The sequence below is a fragment of the Squalius cephalus genome (genome assembly GCF_949319135.1).
Source record: "Squalius cephalus genome assembly, chromosome: 25".
Taxonomy (NCBI): domain Eukaryota; kingdom Metazoa; phylum Chordata; class Actinopteri; order Cypriniformes; family Leuciscidae; genus Squalius; species Squalius cephalus.
The window spans coordinates 876,208-894,006 of NC_137146.1; the positions used below are offsets into that span (position 1 = coordinate 876,208).

Consider the following 17,799-nt stretch of genomic DNA (forward strand, 5'->3'; position numbering starts at 1 on the left):
AATGATGCTCTTCCTCAGTGTTTCTTTCTTGTTTTCCAGCACAAATATATAAACATTATTAAATCAACATACATTTACTGGAGAAGAAGCAAAATGACTGAAGATAGAGGGCCCTATCTCGCACCCAGCGCAACTGACTTTGTACAGCGCACAGCGGACTTTTCCCTCCACAGACGCACGTCGGTAAATTAGGGAATGAACTTGCGCTCCTGGGGGCGGTTCAGGGAAAAGAGGAGGCGTGTTCCGGCGCAAACGTTCCCTGGTGCTATTTTGCAGTTTCAGAAAACAATTCCGCCACTGACCAGGAGAAACCTCGTCTAAAGTCAGTGGCGCATGTTATTCAGAGGCTATTTTAAGGGCGCATGCTTGGCCATAATGTAGCCTGTGCACAACACACACACACTTTGCTTCTCTCATCTACACAGACGCAGCTAAATCATTCATTTTTGCAAATCATACATTATTACAAGGAACAATATTACCACACGAGGGAAATCATTGTTGTGTCCATGAAGATGTGAAAGAATAGGCATAAATCTAGCTTACACATTTACCCAAATTATCATACGCCTGTTTAACCGAAGCTAATCTGGGTGTGTTTCTCCATCCCCAATGTCACTTCTCTGTGTTTTACGGCCCTGACGAGAATGCCGGTCTCCTCGGCTGTGAACCGCTCCTGGCAAATCCGCCGTTATAATAGCAATCCGCCATGGAACAAGCGCGCCTGCTCTTAAAGGGAATGTGAGATGACGCTCTGATTGGTTTATTTCACGTTACGCCCAAACCACACCTATGAGTAATGAAGCGACTTCAGACCAACACATTTTAGATTTGCGTCGGGTGCAAGAGTCATTTATCCCACCGGTATAATGGCAACAGCGCCGAGACCTGCCCACAAAGTTACTCTGAAACTTGCGTTTCAGATCGTTAAAATAGGGCCCATTAAGTTAAAATGCTTAAAACACAAACATGATGAAGAACAGTCCAAGCTGATAAAAAAATCTGTTCTAAAAACGCTTTGTTAGCGTTCCCATTAAGTTGAGATAAAAACATTATTTCTGGATCTTCTCTGAATATTCAAAACGCCGTTTTTTAAATGCTAAAAAAAATAATAATAATCCATTTCCAAAAACAAACATTCCATTTTATCATTCTTCAATCATCATGGCAACGTTACTTTTAAATGAACATTCCGAAATGTTCAAAAAACTGTTTTTTTCTGAACATTCCGAAAACTTCCAGAAACAGTTAAAAAAAAACGTTTTCAAAATATTTCAGGACAAAACATTCCATAATACAGGTTTTGTGCTAACGTTTTGAGAACATTATTAAAGACCAGATATTTGTCCATTGACCCTAGTGTCTGTGATACTGTGCTTGCTCAGACGCTGGTGTGTGTGTGTGTGTGTGCGTGTGTGTGTGTGTGTGTGTGAATCTCCTCAGCTCAGCGGAGTACACCAGTCAACACAGCGACAGTCAATGTAAATGGCACTAGACCAACAGGTAGAGACGTTTCTCTGTATCAAACCCTCAGAACGAGACGCTTGTAGACACAGACGACGCTCCGTATGCTTGTTTGATCACGCGTGTGTGTGTTTGATCTCCCGTGATCACGCGTGTGTGTGTTTGATCTCCCGTGATCACGCGTGTGTGTGTTTGCATGCGCTGACGGGCTTGTGCTTCAGAGGCTGTGATGATCTTGCACATTGCTCTGGCTGCGTCCATCCATCGAGATCAACTCATAGACACCTTACAATCATCTCTTTTGGAAACATGTAGAAATAAAAAATGCCTTTGCAAAGTTTTAGATGTTAAAAGGGCCAAAAACATTTCATTTATTTTCCCTGAGCTGTACTTATATTAAATTAGATTCAACTTTATTGTCAATGTGCAAACTATAAGAACTGTGCCAAGGAAATGCTCCATAGTCCCACTATAGTTGAAAAAGATTATTTAGATTTAGATTTTTATTTGAGTGCTGTTAAAATGCCACTAAAATTCAAGAAATGAGGGAAAATGGGTTATATTTATATCAGATGATGTAGTTTAGCAGTATCACACAAGCAAGAGTGCCTTTTCCCCAAATATCTGCATGGTTGCAAATGTGAAACTGATTTTATACAACAGTTCAATAAACAATAAGTTAATGTTGTTACATTTTAGACACAATATTGTCTGTTTTATATTTATAAAAATAGTCCCGAAAAAAGCCACAGCAGAACCGTTGAGTCTCCGAGCGACACACGGCGGTGTTTCATTACTGGATGAGTCTGCAGTGACTCTAACGAATCGAGTGAGTCACTGATTCAGTGAATCATTCATTAAGATGGTCACTTGCTTTGTTCCTGAATGAATCAGCCGTTTGAATGAATTGGTTGAATGAATGATTCAATGACTCACTCATTTAGACAGTGACTTGCCGGAAGATACTGGCGGTTTAAGTTTCATATATATTACGGCTGTCAAATGATTAATCGCGATTAATCGCATCCAAAATAAAAGTTTGTTTTTACATAATATATGTGTGTGTACTGTGTATAATTATTTTCTATATATAAATACACACACATGCATGTATATATTTAAGAAATATTTGCATGTATATACTGTGTATATATATTTATATTATATATAATTTATTTTATATATAAATATTTTATATATAAATAACACATTTTTCTTAAATATATATGCATGTGTGTGTATTTATATATAGAAAATAATTATACTCCATACACAGACATATATTATGTAAACACAAACTTTTATTTTGGATGCGATTAATCGCGATTAATCGGTTGACAGCCCTGATATTTAGTGAATCATTTATTTTCTGAGCGGCATTAAACAGTCAAAATGCCACTTCTATGCCACATTGGAGCCTTAAAAGTTTATGTGTAATAAATTCTATGTTGAATCAATATTTCTTTCTAAATCTACTTTTTTGTAGTACATTCAGAGCTTTTCTCATCTCATTTTCAACTCAATAATGACTTTAAATGAGTTTTTGGAGGTAATGTATCTGACTAAATTGATGCAAATAATTTGTGATTAATTCGATTAATGAATCATGCAATTTAATTAGATTTAAATTTTTAATAACTTGACAGCCCCTAATTCTTTTTACTAACTTTCTCTGGGGAGCCAAAAATGGTTCTTCTGTGGCATGGCTGCGAAAAACCCCTTTATTTCTAAGAGTGTATTAAAGGCATTAATAATGATAAAGAATAAAATAATTCTGCAGTCTTAATTCAGTAATATAATGCAGTCAGTGTTCACTCTCACTGTTGTAGTGAATGCAGACGCAGGACTGAATATCTCTCTCTCTCTGTGTGTGTGTGTGTGTGTGTGTGTGTGTGTGTGTGTGTGTGTGTGTAGAGATGGGCACGGCGTTGTACGGCACCGCTAAAGGCATGGCCATGAGTGACCTCATCACCACAGTGACGCCGGAGAAGAAAGCGGAGGAGACGCGCGAGGAAGAGTGTGTGTGTGTGGAGAGTGTTGTCGTGTTGGAGGAAGAGGACGAAACCACGAAGAACACCGATCTCTCGCTGCCCAGCCCACAGACTCCTGCTCGCCTGGACACACGGGTACGAAACACCGCTTTCCCTCATCATAACCACTAACCAGACGTTTAATCCAAACCTCATCATGACAGCGCATAACACACAGATGAAGACGTGTTTCTCGTGCTTTTGATCTAAAGGCTACAAATACACACTAGTGTTCAAAAGATGAAGGATGCATTAAATTGATCAAAAGTGACAGAAACAACATGTTACAATGTAAACGCTGTTCTTTTGAAGATTCTGTTTTCAACACTGATAATAATCATAAATGAGCATCAGATCATCATATTAGAGTGATTTGTGAAGGATCATGTGACACTGAAGACTGGAGTAATGATGCTGAAAATTCAGCTTTGATCACAGGAATAAATTACACTTTACTATATATTCACATAGAGAACAGATGATTTACACTGGAGTAATATTTCACATTTTTTCAGTATTTTTGGTCAAAATAAATGCAGCTTTGAGCAGAAGAGACTCTTTCAAACACATTTAAAACTTTTGAATGATCGTGTAAATTGTGCATTCAGAGCATCATGACGCGTCTCATCACACATGCTCCTACACTAGTGTTTAAAGAATCCCATGATGCACCTGATGAATGTCCAACATGAGTCTTCATCACTACATTATTACTCTAACATGTGGCGAATGAGTCGCTGTGCTAGTGTTCCTCACCGCCTGCTTTACGCCATCAGTCCGTCTCGTGTTTTATCTGACTGTTCGTTCACTGATGGAGGAGATGGAGTGATTATAAACCTTCACCTCGTTCTCTCGCTCTGCTTCTCTCCCTGTTCACGCTTTCACGGGATCACAGACTGATTTTACAGACACTGCTGTAGACGGAGATCTGACGGCCACCGAGGTTTGTGTTCACGCCGTTTCTCATCTGATCCCAGTTCAGAATCCACAGCACATATTAATAATGACGGACGTTATTGCTGACGTCAGAGACGGACACATGATGTCATTCACTTATGCGCACTTTAAGGAAACATTCCATTGCATCGTTCTTCAAACATTATGGAATGCTACTTTTGAATGTTCTCTGAAACAAGTTGTTACATTTAAAAAAATGTTACATGAAAAAAAGTCCATCAACGATGTTTTTGTGCAAGAACATTATTTAAGATCAGATAACTATGAACAAACGTTCTATTAACGTTACTGGAAGAACGTTTGTTCATAACTTTACCTGGACATTCTTAGAACTGTTGATATTTGATACTAGAGAGCTGGATTCATATGAACTGCACATATTAATAATGATAGATGTGCAAGGCTTGTGCATGGCAGAAAAACAAGAATGCAATGAAAGATTGCTGTAATTAGATTGCTAATTAAGATACGGCAGGGTTGTTGATGTTCTTATTAAACTTTAATCTGATAATGGCCAATAATCATAATTGTTCTTGCAGAGATGGAAACATTAAGCCCGTTGTGTTAATGAGTTTGACTCCCAAAGCGTCTCTTTCTCTGATGTGTTTTCGTTATGTCATAATATCACATGCTTTTTGTGTCTCTTGTGCAGTCGGATCAGGAGGACGAATCTGAAGCGAAGACACTGGTAAGATCTAAATATTAAAACATATACATCTTACAAGAACAAACTATTTCAGTTTTCCTCTAGTTTAATTCAATGTGTTACTTGCTGTTTCTTTGTCATTATTTGTGAAAATTGTTTCAAAGTAAATCCTACAGCAGATTTCTTAAAATGTGGTTCTGTCTTCTGATTGGTCGATCCAATGGTGATCTAGTCTTTCTAGACATTCTCATTACTTTTTTTAATGTAAGTCTTGGAAAACAGCCATTTTTATGAAGAAGTACTTGAAAAGTGCTTGAATTTTTGAAAGACAGTATACTGGAAATTTATTTAAAATGTTATTGATAAAACAATCTTTTCACACAAGATTAAAGCTGAAGCTCGTCTGATATAGAGGCATTTCTCATGGCTATGAGTGTGATATTGCTCATATAAATATCCAAGTATATGATACAGATTTTATTCTTCAAGTCAATCATATATTCATGGCAGAAAAAATCAGATTTAATAAGGAAAGCGATATCTTTGTCATAGAATCCTTTCAGTGGTGAAAGTTACCGCAGTCATTGCATGTTCTGCACTTTATTTCTACCATTTTAGTTTAATTTTATTTATCTATTTACCTTTTTTAGAATTTAAAAGATAATAAAGAAAGATATTGTTTGATAAATGGCATCTCTGATTGTATGTAGTCCTTGAAAAAAAGCAAAAAAAGTAGTGCTTGAAAAGTCCTGGAATTACAGTGTACCTTGTCATTATATAGTGTATATCACTGCAAAAAGTGCTGATCTTCCTCAGTGTTGTGTCTTATTTTCCTGTACAGATATCTACACATTCTTACGTCACGATTAGAACGTTATTTCAAAAGCAACATTCAACATTCTCTCACAATGTAACATTCTTTGAACGTTTATTTGTAACATTCCAAGAATGACATCATGAGGACATTCCGAAAATGTTGCGCTAAGGACATTTCTGTCAGCATTATGAGAACATTCAAGCAATATTATAAGCATGTTCTGAAAATGTTATGAGAATGTTGATCAAGTTTTATAGATGTTAATTAAAGAACATTGTATCTTAACGTACATTATCTTCATGAACGTTCCCTGTTAGATGGGTTGTGGCTGTAATGAATGAATGGATGAATCTGTTTCCCTTCAGCCCAGTTTCGTAAGGCGCATTAAAGGAGAGAATGTGTTTGTCAGACACAGTGCGCTGATGTTAGAGGTTTGTAAAGCATCACATGGACCTGTTTTAATTGGACGCTTCAGTTACTGCCACTAATGTTTGTTTGCAGGCCAGTTTTACTCACTGGAAATTAACTTTAAGCCTTTTACTTGAGCACACGTGTGTGTGTGTGTGTGTGTGTGTGTGTGTGTGTGTGTGTGTGTGTGTGTGTGTGTGTCATAAGTGCTGTGTGTGTTTACAGTGCATGTGGCAGATCTAACATGTATCTGTTTGAATGGGGGAAGCAAAACGTAAGAAAATAGAATTAAAGACTGGTTGTAATGTTTTGTTTTGCGTGTGTGAAGGTTTGTGATGTTCCTCCTCTAGTCCTCAGATGGTTAAAGCTGAAATACGGATGAATCTCTCTGGGTTTCTTCAGGAAATCGAGCATACGCCCAACGAGCTGGTGAAGCATCAGACGAACATCAGCGAGCTGAAGAGGACGTTCCTGGAGGGAGGAGCGGATCGGACGGGCCTGACCGAGTGGGAGAAGCGGCTGTCCTCGTCTCCGCTCCGATCGCCTCGTCTGGATGAAGCTCCCATGATCGAGCCGCTGGTGCCGGACGAGGTGAGATTAGCAGTGTTGGAAAAGTAATGCGTTACAATATTGCGTTACTCCATTAAAAACTAACTAATTGCATTACTTAGTTACTTTTTTAGAACAGTAATGTGTTACAATATTGCGTTACTCCCTTAAAAACTAACTAATTGCGTTACTTAGTTACTTTTTTAGAAAAGTAATGCGTTACAATATTGCATTACTCCCTTAAAAAAAGTAACTAATTGCGTTACTTAGTTACTTTTTTAGAACAGTAATGTTACAATATTGCGTTACTCCCTTAAAAAGTAACTAATTGCGTTACTTAGTTACTTTTTTAGAACAGTAATGTTACAATATTGCGTTACTCCCTTAAAAAGTAACTAATTGCGTTACTTAGTTACTTTTTTAGAACAGTAATGTGTTACAATATTGTGTTACTCCCTTAAAAAGTAACTAATTGCGTTACTTAGTTACTTTTTTAGAAAAGTAATGCGTTACAATATTGCGTTACTCCCTTAAAAAAGTAACTAATTGCGTTACTTAGTTACTTTTTTAGAACAGTAATGTGTTACAATATTGCGTTACTCCCTTAAAAAGTAACTAATTAGTTACTTAGTTACTTTTTTAGAACAGTAATGTGTTACAATATTGTGTTACTCCCTTAAAAAGTAACTAATTAGTTACTTAGTTACTTTTTTAGAACAGTAATGTGTTACAATATTGTGTTACTCCCTTAAAAAGTAACTAATTAGTTACTTAGTTACTTTTTTAGAACAGTAATGTGTTACAATATTGTGTTACTCCCTTAAAAAGTAACTAATTGCGTTACTTAGTTACTTTTTTAGTACAGTAATGCGTTACAATATTGCTCCCTTAAAAAGTAACTAATTGCCTTAGTTAAAAAGTGATGCGTTATGTTACTTTTTTTCCCACCTGGGCTGGGCTTGTTTTTTAATAACAAAAAAAGTTATATTTTTGGGCAAATGTAAAGACCCTTTCGCACCAAAAGTGAAATAATAAGCCTCAGGCAGAAGGAAATGCAAATTCACGCGGGTGTCTCTCAAGTAAACCTTCAGCCGCTGCTGTTCTGGATAACGGAAGAATAGGATGCAGGAGAGGAAGGTTTAACACTTAATTTACCAATAAAAAAAAAAAAAAAATCTATAGTAATTTTCGCTTATGGTTCACCTGAATCATCGAAGGTCAGAAACAAGTGCATTGGTCAATAAAGTGAGATTAAATGCATAAAAATGTTTGTTTTATTTAACATATTTAGTTATTGGAGGTTTGAATAGTATTCTGATTCTGCATTTCACAGATTTTATTCATTTTGAGGAACATTGAATCTTTTTTTTTGTGAAAGTGAGATGAGTAAATGCTCACATTTAGTCTAGAACTACAATAACCATCATGTTCACACACTACGCCTCTGCACTTCGATTTGTCTCAACATGAGGACAAGAGAGCTGCCAGTCAATAAATGGGAAAACAAAGTATCTAGTGTTACTTATTTGAAAAAGTAACTCAGATATTTTGTTGTACATTTTAAAAGTAATGCGTTACTTCACTAGTTACTTGAAAACGTAATCTGATTATGTAACTCAAGGTACTTGTAATGAGTTACTCCCAACACTGGAAATCAGCCGGTGTTTTGTGTGGAAAACTGCTGTAATTACGGCTGTTTGTTTTGAGATGATGTTCATGGATCTGAATGGAGCAGCTTTAGACGAGAGTGACAGACGATTTGTCGTTGACAGAAAGTCTCTTATTGATTTTGTTTTTGTGGCCGCAGTAAAATCCGAGTTCATCCGCTGGAGTGTTTTCATGGATCCAGCGTTTATCTGCACTAAGCAGTTCAGACCAGGGAAAATCATTATGTGCTTCTTACATAAACCCAAACAGCATCTGCAGAGGAAGAGACGGGAAAATCCTGTTCTCAGTCGGAATCAGTGTTTTTCTGTAGAAATATCTTGACATCCTTCTGAATTATACATTTATATTCACTTAAGTAGAATAATTTTCATCAAGCTTGTTTGCAGAGAATGTATCAATGTACTTATTGAGTCATAAAGTTATACATCACTATAAATCTATCTATCTATCTATCTATCTATCTATCTATCTATCTATCTATCTGTCTGTCTGTCTGTCTGTCTATCTATCTATCTATCTATCTGTCTGTCTGTCTGTCTATCTGTCTGTTTATCAAATCTGTCATTAAACAGGATTCTTATGGTAGGAAGAAAGTCTTGTGTTGTCTGGAAAGATCTGGTCTTAAAGCTTATTGATCTCTGCTGTATCATTTATGAATCCTTTTGGTTTCTTTTCCTTGAGGTCAAACAGGAAGTGGCAGTGGAGGTCAAACAGGAAGTGGCGGTGGAGGTCAAACAGGAAGTGGCGGTGGACACACAGGAAGTGGTGGAGGACCTACAGGAAGTGGCGGCAGTATCGCTGGAGACGCAAGACGATCTGAACGACAGGAAGGTGGATGTGGTGAGTGATTCATTCATCCGATTCTCTCCGATCTCTTCATCAGACGTTCATGATCATAATGAATGGTGTGTCGTTGTGTGCGTTCGTTTGTCCAGCGTGTCTCAGGCGTGACTAACGCTGCTGTTACTCAAGCTAACATGATCTTTGTGTGTTACATGTAGGAGTCTGACGGGTGGGTCATTATAAACAAGGTTCCTCCGTTTGAACCAGATAAAGTTCCAGGAACGGTTTCTCAAATGATACCAGAAAAGGTACAAGAAAAAGCCGTTGAGTTTCCTCCAAAGAAAATGGCTCCAAAAGTACCGGAAAAGGTTTCTATGATAGTACAAGAACAAGTTCCTCTAATAGTACCAGAAACAGAAGAGGTTCCTCCAAAGAAAATGGCTCCAAAAGTACCAGAAAAGGTTTCTATGATAGTACAAGAACAAGTTTCTTCAATAGTACCAGAAACAGAAAAGGCTCCTCCAAAGAAAATGGCTCCAAAAGTACCAGAAAAGGTTTCTATGATGGTACAAGAACAAGTTCCTTCAATTGTACCAGAAACAGAAAAGGTTCCTCCAAAGAAAATGGCTCCAAAAGTACCAGAAAAAGTTTCTACAATAGTACAAGAACACGTTCCTTCAATTGGACCAGAAACCGAAGAGGTTCCTCTAAAAATAGCGGAAAAAATTCCTCCGAAAGTACCAGAAAAGTTTTCTACGATAGCAAAAGAGAAGTTTCCCGAAGACGTTCCTCCTAAAGCACCAACCAAAATCCCCCCGAAGGTCCCGGCGAAGAAACACACCGCCAGCTACAGATTCATAGCCGCAACGAGCACCGTATCGACCGGCGATCCTCCGGAAGACAAACCCAGCAAAGTTCAAGAAGCTTCCGAGCAGTTTTCCGACTCGACTTCCAAACCCTCCATCAAGGTGATTCCCATGCCGGTGGAGTTTCAGAGCGTCACCGTGAGGAAGGTCGGAGAAGCCGAGGATCCCGGAGAAGCTTTGCTCAGATTTCCGGCACTGCCATATCTCACCAAAACCTCCCCGACAGCCAGAGTGGTACGATATATCGTCCTCGGCCTGGCTTCTCAAACACAGACCAGAGATGGGCACTCGAGTTAGAGACTCGCACTCGAGTCGCATTTTAATAGACTTCAGACTTGACTCGGACTCGATCTGAAATGACTCCAGACTTTTCCAGGACTCGATCTGAAATTACTCCAGACTTGACCAGGACTCGACCCGAAATGACTTCAGATTTGACTCGGACTCGTGACAAAAGACTCCACACTTGACTCAGACTCCAGTGATAAAGACTTGAGACTTGACTCGGACTTCAGTGATAAAGACTTGAGACTTGACTCGGACTTCAGTGATAAAGACTTAAGACTTCACTCAGACTCCAGTGATAAAGATTTCAGACTTGACTCGGACTCCAGTGATAAAGACTTAAGACTTGACTCAGACTCCAGTGATAAAGACTTGAGACTTGACTCAGACTCCAGTGATAAAGACTTGAGACTTGACTCAGACTCCAGTGATAAAGACTTGAGACTTGACTCAGACTCCAGTGATAAAGACTCCAGACTTGACTCAGACTCCAGTAATAAAGACTTCAGACTTGACTCGGACTTGTGACAAAAGACTTCAGACTTGACTCGGACTCGTGACAAAAGACTCCAGACTTCAGACTTGACTCGGACTCCAGTGATAAAGACTCCAGACTTGAGACTTGACTCAGACTCCAGTGATAAAGACTCCAGACTTGACTCGGACTTGTGACAAAAGACTCCAGACTTCAGACTTGACTCGGACTCGACCTGAAATTACTTCAGATTTGACTCAGACTCCAGTGATAAAGACTCCACACTTGACTCTGACTCCAGTGATAAAGACTTGAGACTTGACTCGGACTTTAGTGATAAAGACTTAAGACTTGACTCAGACTCCAGTGAAAAAGACTTCAGACTTGACTCAGACTCCAGTGATAAAGACTTGAGACTTGACTCGGACTCCAGTGATAAAGACTTCAGACTTGACTCGGACTCCAGTGATAAAGACTTCTGACTTGACTCAGAGTCCAGTGATAAAGACTTGAGACTTGACTCAGACTCCAGTGATAAAGACTTGAGACTTGACTCAGACTCCAGTGATAAAGACTTGAGACTTGACTCGGACTTGTGACAAAAGACTCCACACTTGACTCAGACTCCAGTGATAAAGACTTCAGACTTGACTCGGACTCCAGTGATAAAGACTCCAGACTTGACTGGGACTCCAGTGATAAAGACTCCAGACTTGACTCGGACTCCAGTGATAAAGACTTCGAACTTGACTCGGACTCCAGTGATAAAGACTTGAGACTTGACTCGGACTTCAGTGATAAAGACTTAAGACTTGACTCGGACTCCAGTGATAAAGACTTCAGACTTGACTCGGACTCCAGTGATAAAGACCTCTGACTTGACTTAGACTCCAGTGATAAAGACTTGAGACTTGACTCCGACTCCAGTGATAAATACTTCAGATTTGACTCGGACTCCAGTGATAAAGACTTGAGACTTGACTCAGACTCCAGTGATAAAGACTTGAGACTTGACTCGGACTTCAGTGATAAAGACTTCAGACTTGACTCGGACTCCAGTGATAAAGACTTGAGACTTGACTCGGACTCCAGTGATAAAGACTTCAGACTTGACTCAGACTCCAGTGATAAAGACTTGAGACTTGACTCAGACTCCAGTGATAAAGACTTCAGATTTGACTCGGACTCCAGTGATAAAGACTTGAGACTTGACTCAGACTCCAGTGATAAAGACTTGAGACTTGACTCGGACTCCAGTGATAAAGACTTCAGATTTGACTCGGACTCCAGTGATAAAGACTTGAGACTTGACTCAGACTCCAGTGATAAAGACTTGAGACTTGACTCGGACTTCAGTGATAAAGACTTCAGACTTGACTCGGACTCCAGTGATAAAGACTTGAGACTTGACTCGGACTCCAGTGATAAAGACTTCAGACTTGACTCAGACTCCAGTGATAAAGACTTGAGACTTGACTCAGACTCCAGTGATAAAGACTTCAGGCTCCAGTGATAAAGACTTGAGACTTGACTCAGACTCCAGTGATAAAGACTTCAGACTTGACTCGGACTTCAGTGATAAAGACTCCAGACTTAACTCAGACTCCAGTGATAAAGACTCCAGACTTAAGACTCGGACTCCAGATGAAAGACTTGTGAACATCTCTGACACAGACTACCTCAGAAGCCAGAGCTTCTCAAACACTTTTGATTTGTGTTATTGTTTTGGGCTGCCGTTTGACACAAATCCCTCCGGCTGGAATTTGCTGTCGCATTCTTTATTCCTTCTTTTCTTAGAGCAGGAACCTTGTTTCCTTCATCCACTTTTATTTCTCCCTTTATTTTCGGGATTGCCGTTGCTTTGCTTTTAGTCACGACTGAAGGAACGGCTGCATCTTTGTTTTGCACTCTGGCTGTTGCTGGAAATGTGGGTTTTATTCATAAAAGAGTCACAGCTAACAGAGAACGTTCTGGCAAAGTTATGAACAAACGTTATCTGTGTTCGGTTGCATAAACTGCTTAGACTAGTCTTAAAAGTTAGTCACCTAAATTTTTTCTTCAAGACTGGTCATAACTTTTTAAAAAGTCAGTTACATAAGATGGTAGATCGGTCTAATTTGAATTGGAAAAGTTAGATTGATTACCCATTTGTTAACTGCAAGTTGGTCAAACTAGTTCTTAAGACACAGTCTTAACATAGTTGCTAAGTTTATGAAACTGGCCCCTGGTCTTTAAGAATGTTCTCAAAACGTTAGAACAAAAACATACATCAATCATGGAACGTTTTGCTGAAACATTTCAGTTGGAAATTTTTGAATGTAACGGATTGTTTTAGAATGTTCATTCAAAAGTAACATTCCATAATGTTTGAAGAATGTTACAATTGAATGTTTCCTTAACGTTCACATAACCTGCTTTTAAAACATTAAAAAAACTGAATGTTCAGAAATAACGTTTTCATAACTTAATGGGAACTTTAGCAAAACACACTTAGAACATGTTTCTGTTATCTGTGTGATCTGCATCGATCATGAGTGAAACGGCTGCTGAAGGTCTTCATTGTACACGAATGTTTGTTTTTTCATTCATCTTAATAACTGTGGAACTTTTGCATCTTCTACTAACTTTGGTCAGTGATTGTTTTATAATCCTCATCATCAGAAATGCTGTTTACCAATGCAAACATTTAATTTAGTTAGTTGTGTGATTATTCATTAGGGGCCAAGTCTGTAAAAACGCTGACGTTTTGCTGCAGTGTCTTTGGTGAGGACGCCACCTGCTGGCCATATATCATCATAACACTGGAATAACTCCACAGCAAAAATTATTTTTTGTTTTTTCCAGTACAAATATCTAAACATTTACTTTTACTTGAGAAGCGAAATGGAGTGAGTGTAAAACAAGAAAAAATAATCTGTCAGTGGGGTCAAAAAAATCTACTTAATTCAAAGGGAAAACAAAGTGGGTTTTTTCTGACCCACCAACACATATTTGTTCTTTGCTGTATAAAAAAAAAAAGAAATTCTATAAAAAAAAATCTATATTTATAGTGTTAAAGTTATTACCGGATGTTTGCAAAATACTTTTATCTCTTCTCAATTTTCATATTATTTTTTAAGTGTTGATTTTACTCTTTCTTAAAGTCTACAGCAGGTGTCACCAACCCTGCTCCTGGAGGGCTACAGTCCTGCAGATTTCAGCTCCAACCCCAATCAAACACACCTGGACCAGCTAATCAAGCTGTTCAGGGTTGCTTGATAATTACAGGCAGGTGTGTTGGAACAGGGTTGGACCTAAAGTCTGCAGGACAGTAGCCCTCCAGGAGCAGGGTTGGTGACACCTGGTCTACAGTCTAAGATTGACAGTCAGCTCCGATCTTCAGACCAAGACTAATGAAACACTAACGAATGTACAAGGTTTTATTCCTGCAGAACTTTTGGGAATTGACACAAACCTCTGTGTGTGTGTGATTGTCCCTCAGCATCAGTGTGTTAGCAGCGCCACCTACTGGCAAAACATTATAAATAGCATTATTACTTATCATAACCATAACATCTGCTCTGACCAAATGAATCTGCTCGACCACCGTTTGCATGCTTGCCTCAGAATCTGCATGCATTTTTATTCCTAATTAATTTTATTTGCACAATGCATATGCAGTGCAGCCTTATGAAAAAACCCTAAACGACAGACCCTTCACTCTCCCAGAATACCCAGAATGCTCTTGTGCGTGTGCGATCTGAACTCATCATGCATGTGTGTGTGTGTGTGCTTTAACGCTGTGTGTCTCTCTGTGTTCAGCCGAAGCCCAGTTTTGATGAGATGTCTCCTGAGCTCACGGCGCTCTTGCAGTCGACTCGCAGCTGGACTCCGCCTTCGTCTGCGCTCGCTTTACACAAGGTCTAGACTTCACATTAACACACACTGAGATCAGCCGCTCTGAGCCTGTGTTGGTGTGTTTAACTGCACGTAATAAATGCACCGATTAAGGCCGTATCCGTCGGTCTCCGTCAGACATCACGTCATTTCAGCCCATCTCTCTCTCATCTCTCTTCGGTTCATTGGTTAAAGACACGATTCCTGCGTTTGTTAGATTGAAAAGCAGTGAAAGCAGATTCTCGAGGTTTAGATCAATGTTTATTATGGAAAGCACTTTACAAATATAAGTTGAACTGACCTGATGAATGCGAGCAGAGTTGTTATTGTTAACTAAAACTACTAAAAGCGTCTTCATTCATTTAAATAAATCTGAAGTAAAATCAAATATAAATATTAGGGTTAAAACTGAAATAAACTGAAATAAAAAGCAAAATAAAATATTTTTTTTAATATATATTTTTATTATTTATTTTTATTTATATAATATATATTTTTATTATTAATTATAATAATAAAATGAAAAAAGCACAAAAAATATAAAAAATATATTAATAAATAATAATTAATTATTATAAATAATATGATTATTAATATTAATACTTTAATATATTATTGAATCTTATTATTTAACAAATTAAAAAACTTAAATAATGTATATTAACAAATAAAAATTAAATATTATAAATAATATGATAATATTAATTCATTATATTAATAATTATAAATGATAAGATAATTAATATTAATAAATACTGTAATATATTATATACTTTATTAGTATTAATTATCTTATTATTTAACAAACTATAAAAATGCAGTAAATCAATCAGTTATATTAATAAATAAAAATTATATATATATATATATATATATATATATAAAATATAAATAAATAATAATATATTATAGTATTTATTTATTAATGTTATAAACTAATTATTTATAATAATTATTAATAATAATAATATTTATTTAAAAGTTTTTTTATATTTTCTGTGTGTTTCTCATGTATCACTGCATCTCTTCCAGCCGTCGGAGAGTCCGGAGCGGCATCGGGAACAAGGCCCGTCAGATGAGGACCAGCCGTCGGCCGAGCCTCAGGTACCCGAACCTCCAGGGGTGCCCTGGGAGCCTGATGTGTGTGTTCAGCCCTGGGAGCCTGATGTGTGTGTTCAGCCCTGGGAGCCTGATGTGTGTGTTCAGCCCTGGGAGCCTGATGTGTGTGTTCAGCCCTGGGAGCCTGATGTGTGTGTTCAGCCGTCGGAGCCTGATGTGTGTGTTCAGGCGTTGAGCTCTGAGCCGGTCCTGGATGAGTCTGATGATGATGAAACCAGTGACTCCAGCAGTGTAAACTCGGCTAACCTCGACGGGCCGGTCACACACACGTCTCACACACACGCTTCCCCCAGTGACAGCGAGTCTGGAGGCGAGAGCTTCTCTCTGTCCACCGATGATGATGATGATGATGATGATGATGAAGATCGGTCCCCCAACATGAGCCCGAGGGGTGGGGAGGTAGAACTGACGCCCAGTTTAGAGGTGACCTATGACCCCCACGACCCCGACAGATTCACCCCAATCCTGAAACCCCCCCGACATCCAGTGACTGTGTGTCTGTGATGATTCTCAGGCCGACCGCGAGCTTGTGTGTGAGAGCTTCAGTGTTCACGACTCTCTGAGATCTCTAGACGCTGCTTTAGTGAAGCTTGTGTTCAGTCTGTTCTCTCCCAGAACACCTCGCTCCTCCCTGCCTTCTTCCCAGTGTTTGTTTCCATGAGGGAATCTCATTTAAATAGTGCTGGAGTTAGTTACCCTCTTGGTTATGCAAATGTTAAAGTCCCCCTGTAGTCAATAATTTCATCCCTTAAAACTCATCTTTGATCACCAAAATGACATTTAAGCGTTTTTTCCTTAAAATATCTTGAATGTAACTCGACACCCTCGCCTCATTTAGTATGCGCGGCTCTATGAATATGCAAATGAGCCCCGCCTCCACTCACTCCCTCAGCTCAGAGATCCACTGGTTGACGATCACACGTTGATCTGATTGGTTACAAGGTAGTTTGTGACGTCAGAAACACCAGCGATTTCAAAGCGTGTTTTTGAGACTGTCTTTGGTTCACTGCAGTTTTAAGGAGGAAATACTCAGCAATGCTGTCGACTTATGAACTTACACATGCTTTGTCTTAAAGCAGATTAAAAACACCACATAGACACATAAACAACATTAAAAGCTGGATTTACACCACAGGGGGACTTTAATCCATTGTATCGTTCTTCAAACATTAGAATGTTCTCCGAAACAAGTTGCAACATTTAAAAAACGTTAGATGAATGAATGTTCTGTAGTGTGTGTGTGTGTGTGTGTGTTAATGACGAGTCTCTCTCTCTCCTGTGGTTCTGCAGTCGGGCGTCTCGAGTTTCTCCAGGACTCTGTCAGGAGACACAAACACACCGGACTCTCCTGTGATCCACACGGAAATGAAGACCGTCACATACGAGTCCCTGCAGGTGTGTGTGTGTGTGTGTGTGTGTGTGTGTGTGTGTGTGTGTGTGTGTGTGTGTGTGTGTGTGTGTGTGTGTGTGTGAATCTGGGATGATCTGAGCCACTCTTACTGGATGATGATGACTATTGACACGTTACTTATAAAGTCACAATTGAATTTAAATAATTTAAATTAACTCGCATTTCTGACTTTTTTTTTCCTCAAAAAATTATACTTTTCTCAGAATTGTGAGATATAAAGTCACAATTGCGGGTTATAAAGTTCAATTCTAAGGAAAAAAAGACTGATCTTGTTTATATCTCACAATTCTGTCTTTATAACGCGCGATTGCAACTTTATATCATGCTATTCTGACTTTATAACTCCCAATTGCATGTTAAAATAGTCAGAATTGTAAGATATAAACACGCAATTCTGAGAGAAAAAAAACGCAATTACCTTTTTCATTTATTATTCTGTGGCAGA

At 38.5% G+C, this 17,799-nt stretch overlaps 1 protein-coding gene across 3 annotated transcripts in view; it reads left to right on the forward strand.

Annotated features, from left to right (window-relative positions):
* epb41l3a (erythrocyte membrane protein band 4.1-like 3a) overlaps window positions 1-17,799 on the forward strand; it is a 67,342-nt gene that overhangs the window by 37,495 nt on the left and 12,048 nt on the right. The window contains exons 12-22 of one of the 3 annotated variants that reach the window (XM_079862472.1): window positions 1,444-1,503; window positions 3,379-3,590; window positions 4,390-4,437; window positions 5,104-5,139; window positions 6,280-6,345; window positions 6,725-6,913; window positions 9,221-9,379; window positions 9,541-10,422; window positions 14,750-14,848; window positions 15,857-15,928; window positions 17,234-17,338. In XM_079862472.1, coding sequence (XP_079718598.1) covers window positions 1,444-1,503; window positions 3,379-3,590; window positions 4,390-4,437; window positions 5,104-5,139; window positions 6,280-6,345; window positions 6,725-6,913; window positions 9,221-9,379; window positions 9,541-10,422; window positions 14,750-14,848; window positions 15,857-15,928; window positions 17,234-17,338 — 1,928 coding nt within the window. The remainder of the gene's footprint in view (window positions 1-1,443; window positions 1,504-3,378; window positions 3,591-4,389; window positions 4,438-5,103; window positions 5,140-6,279; window positions 6,346-6,724; window positions 6,914-9,220; window positions 9,380-9,540; window positions 10,423-14,749; window positions 14,849-15,856; window positions 15,929-17,233; window positions 17,339-17,799) is intronic. The other 2 variants (XM_079862473.1, XM_079862474.1) reach the window with 2 other exon arrangements.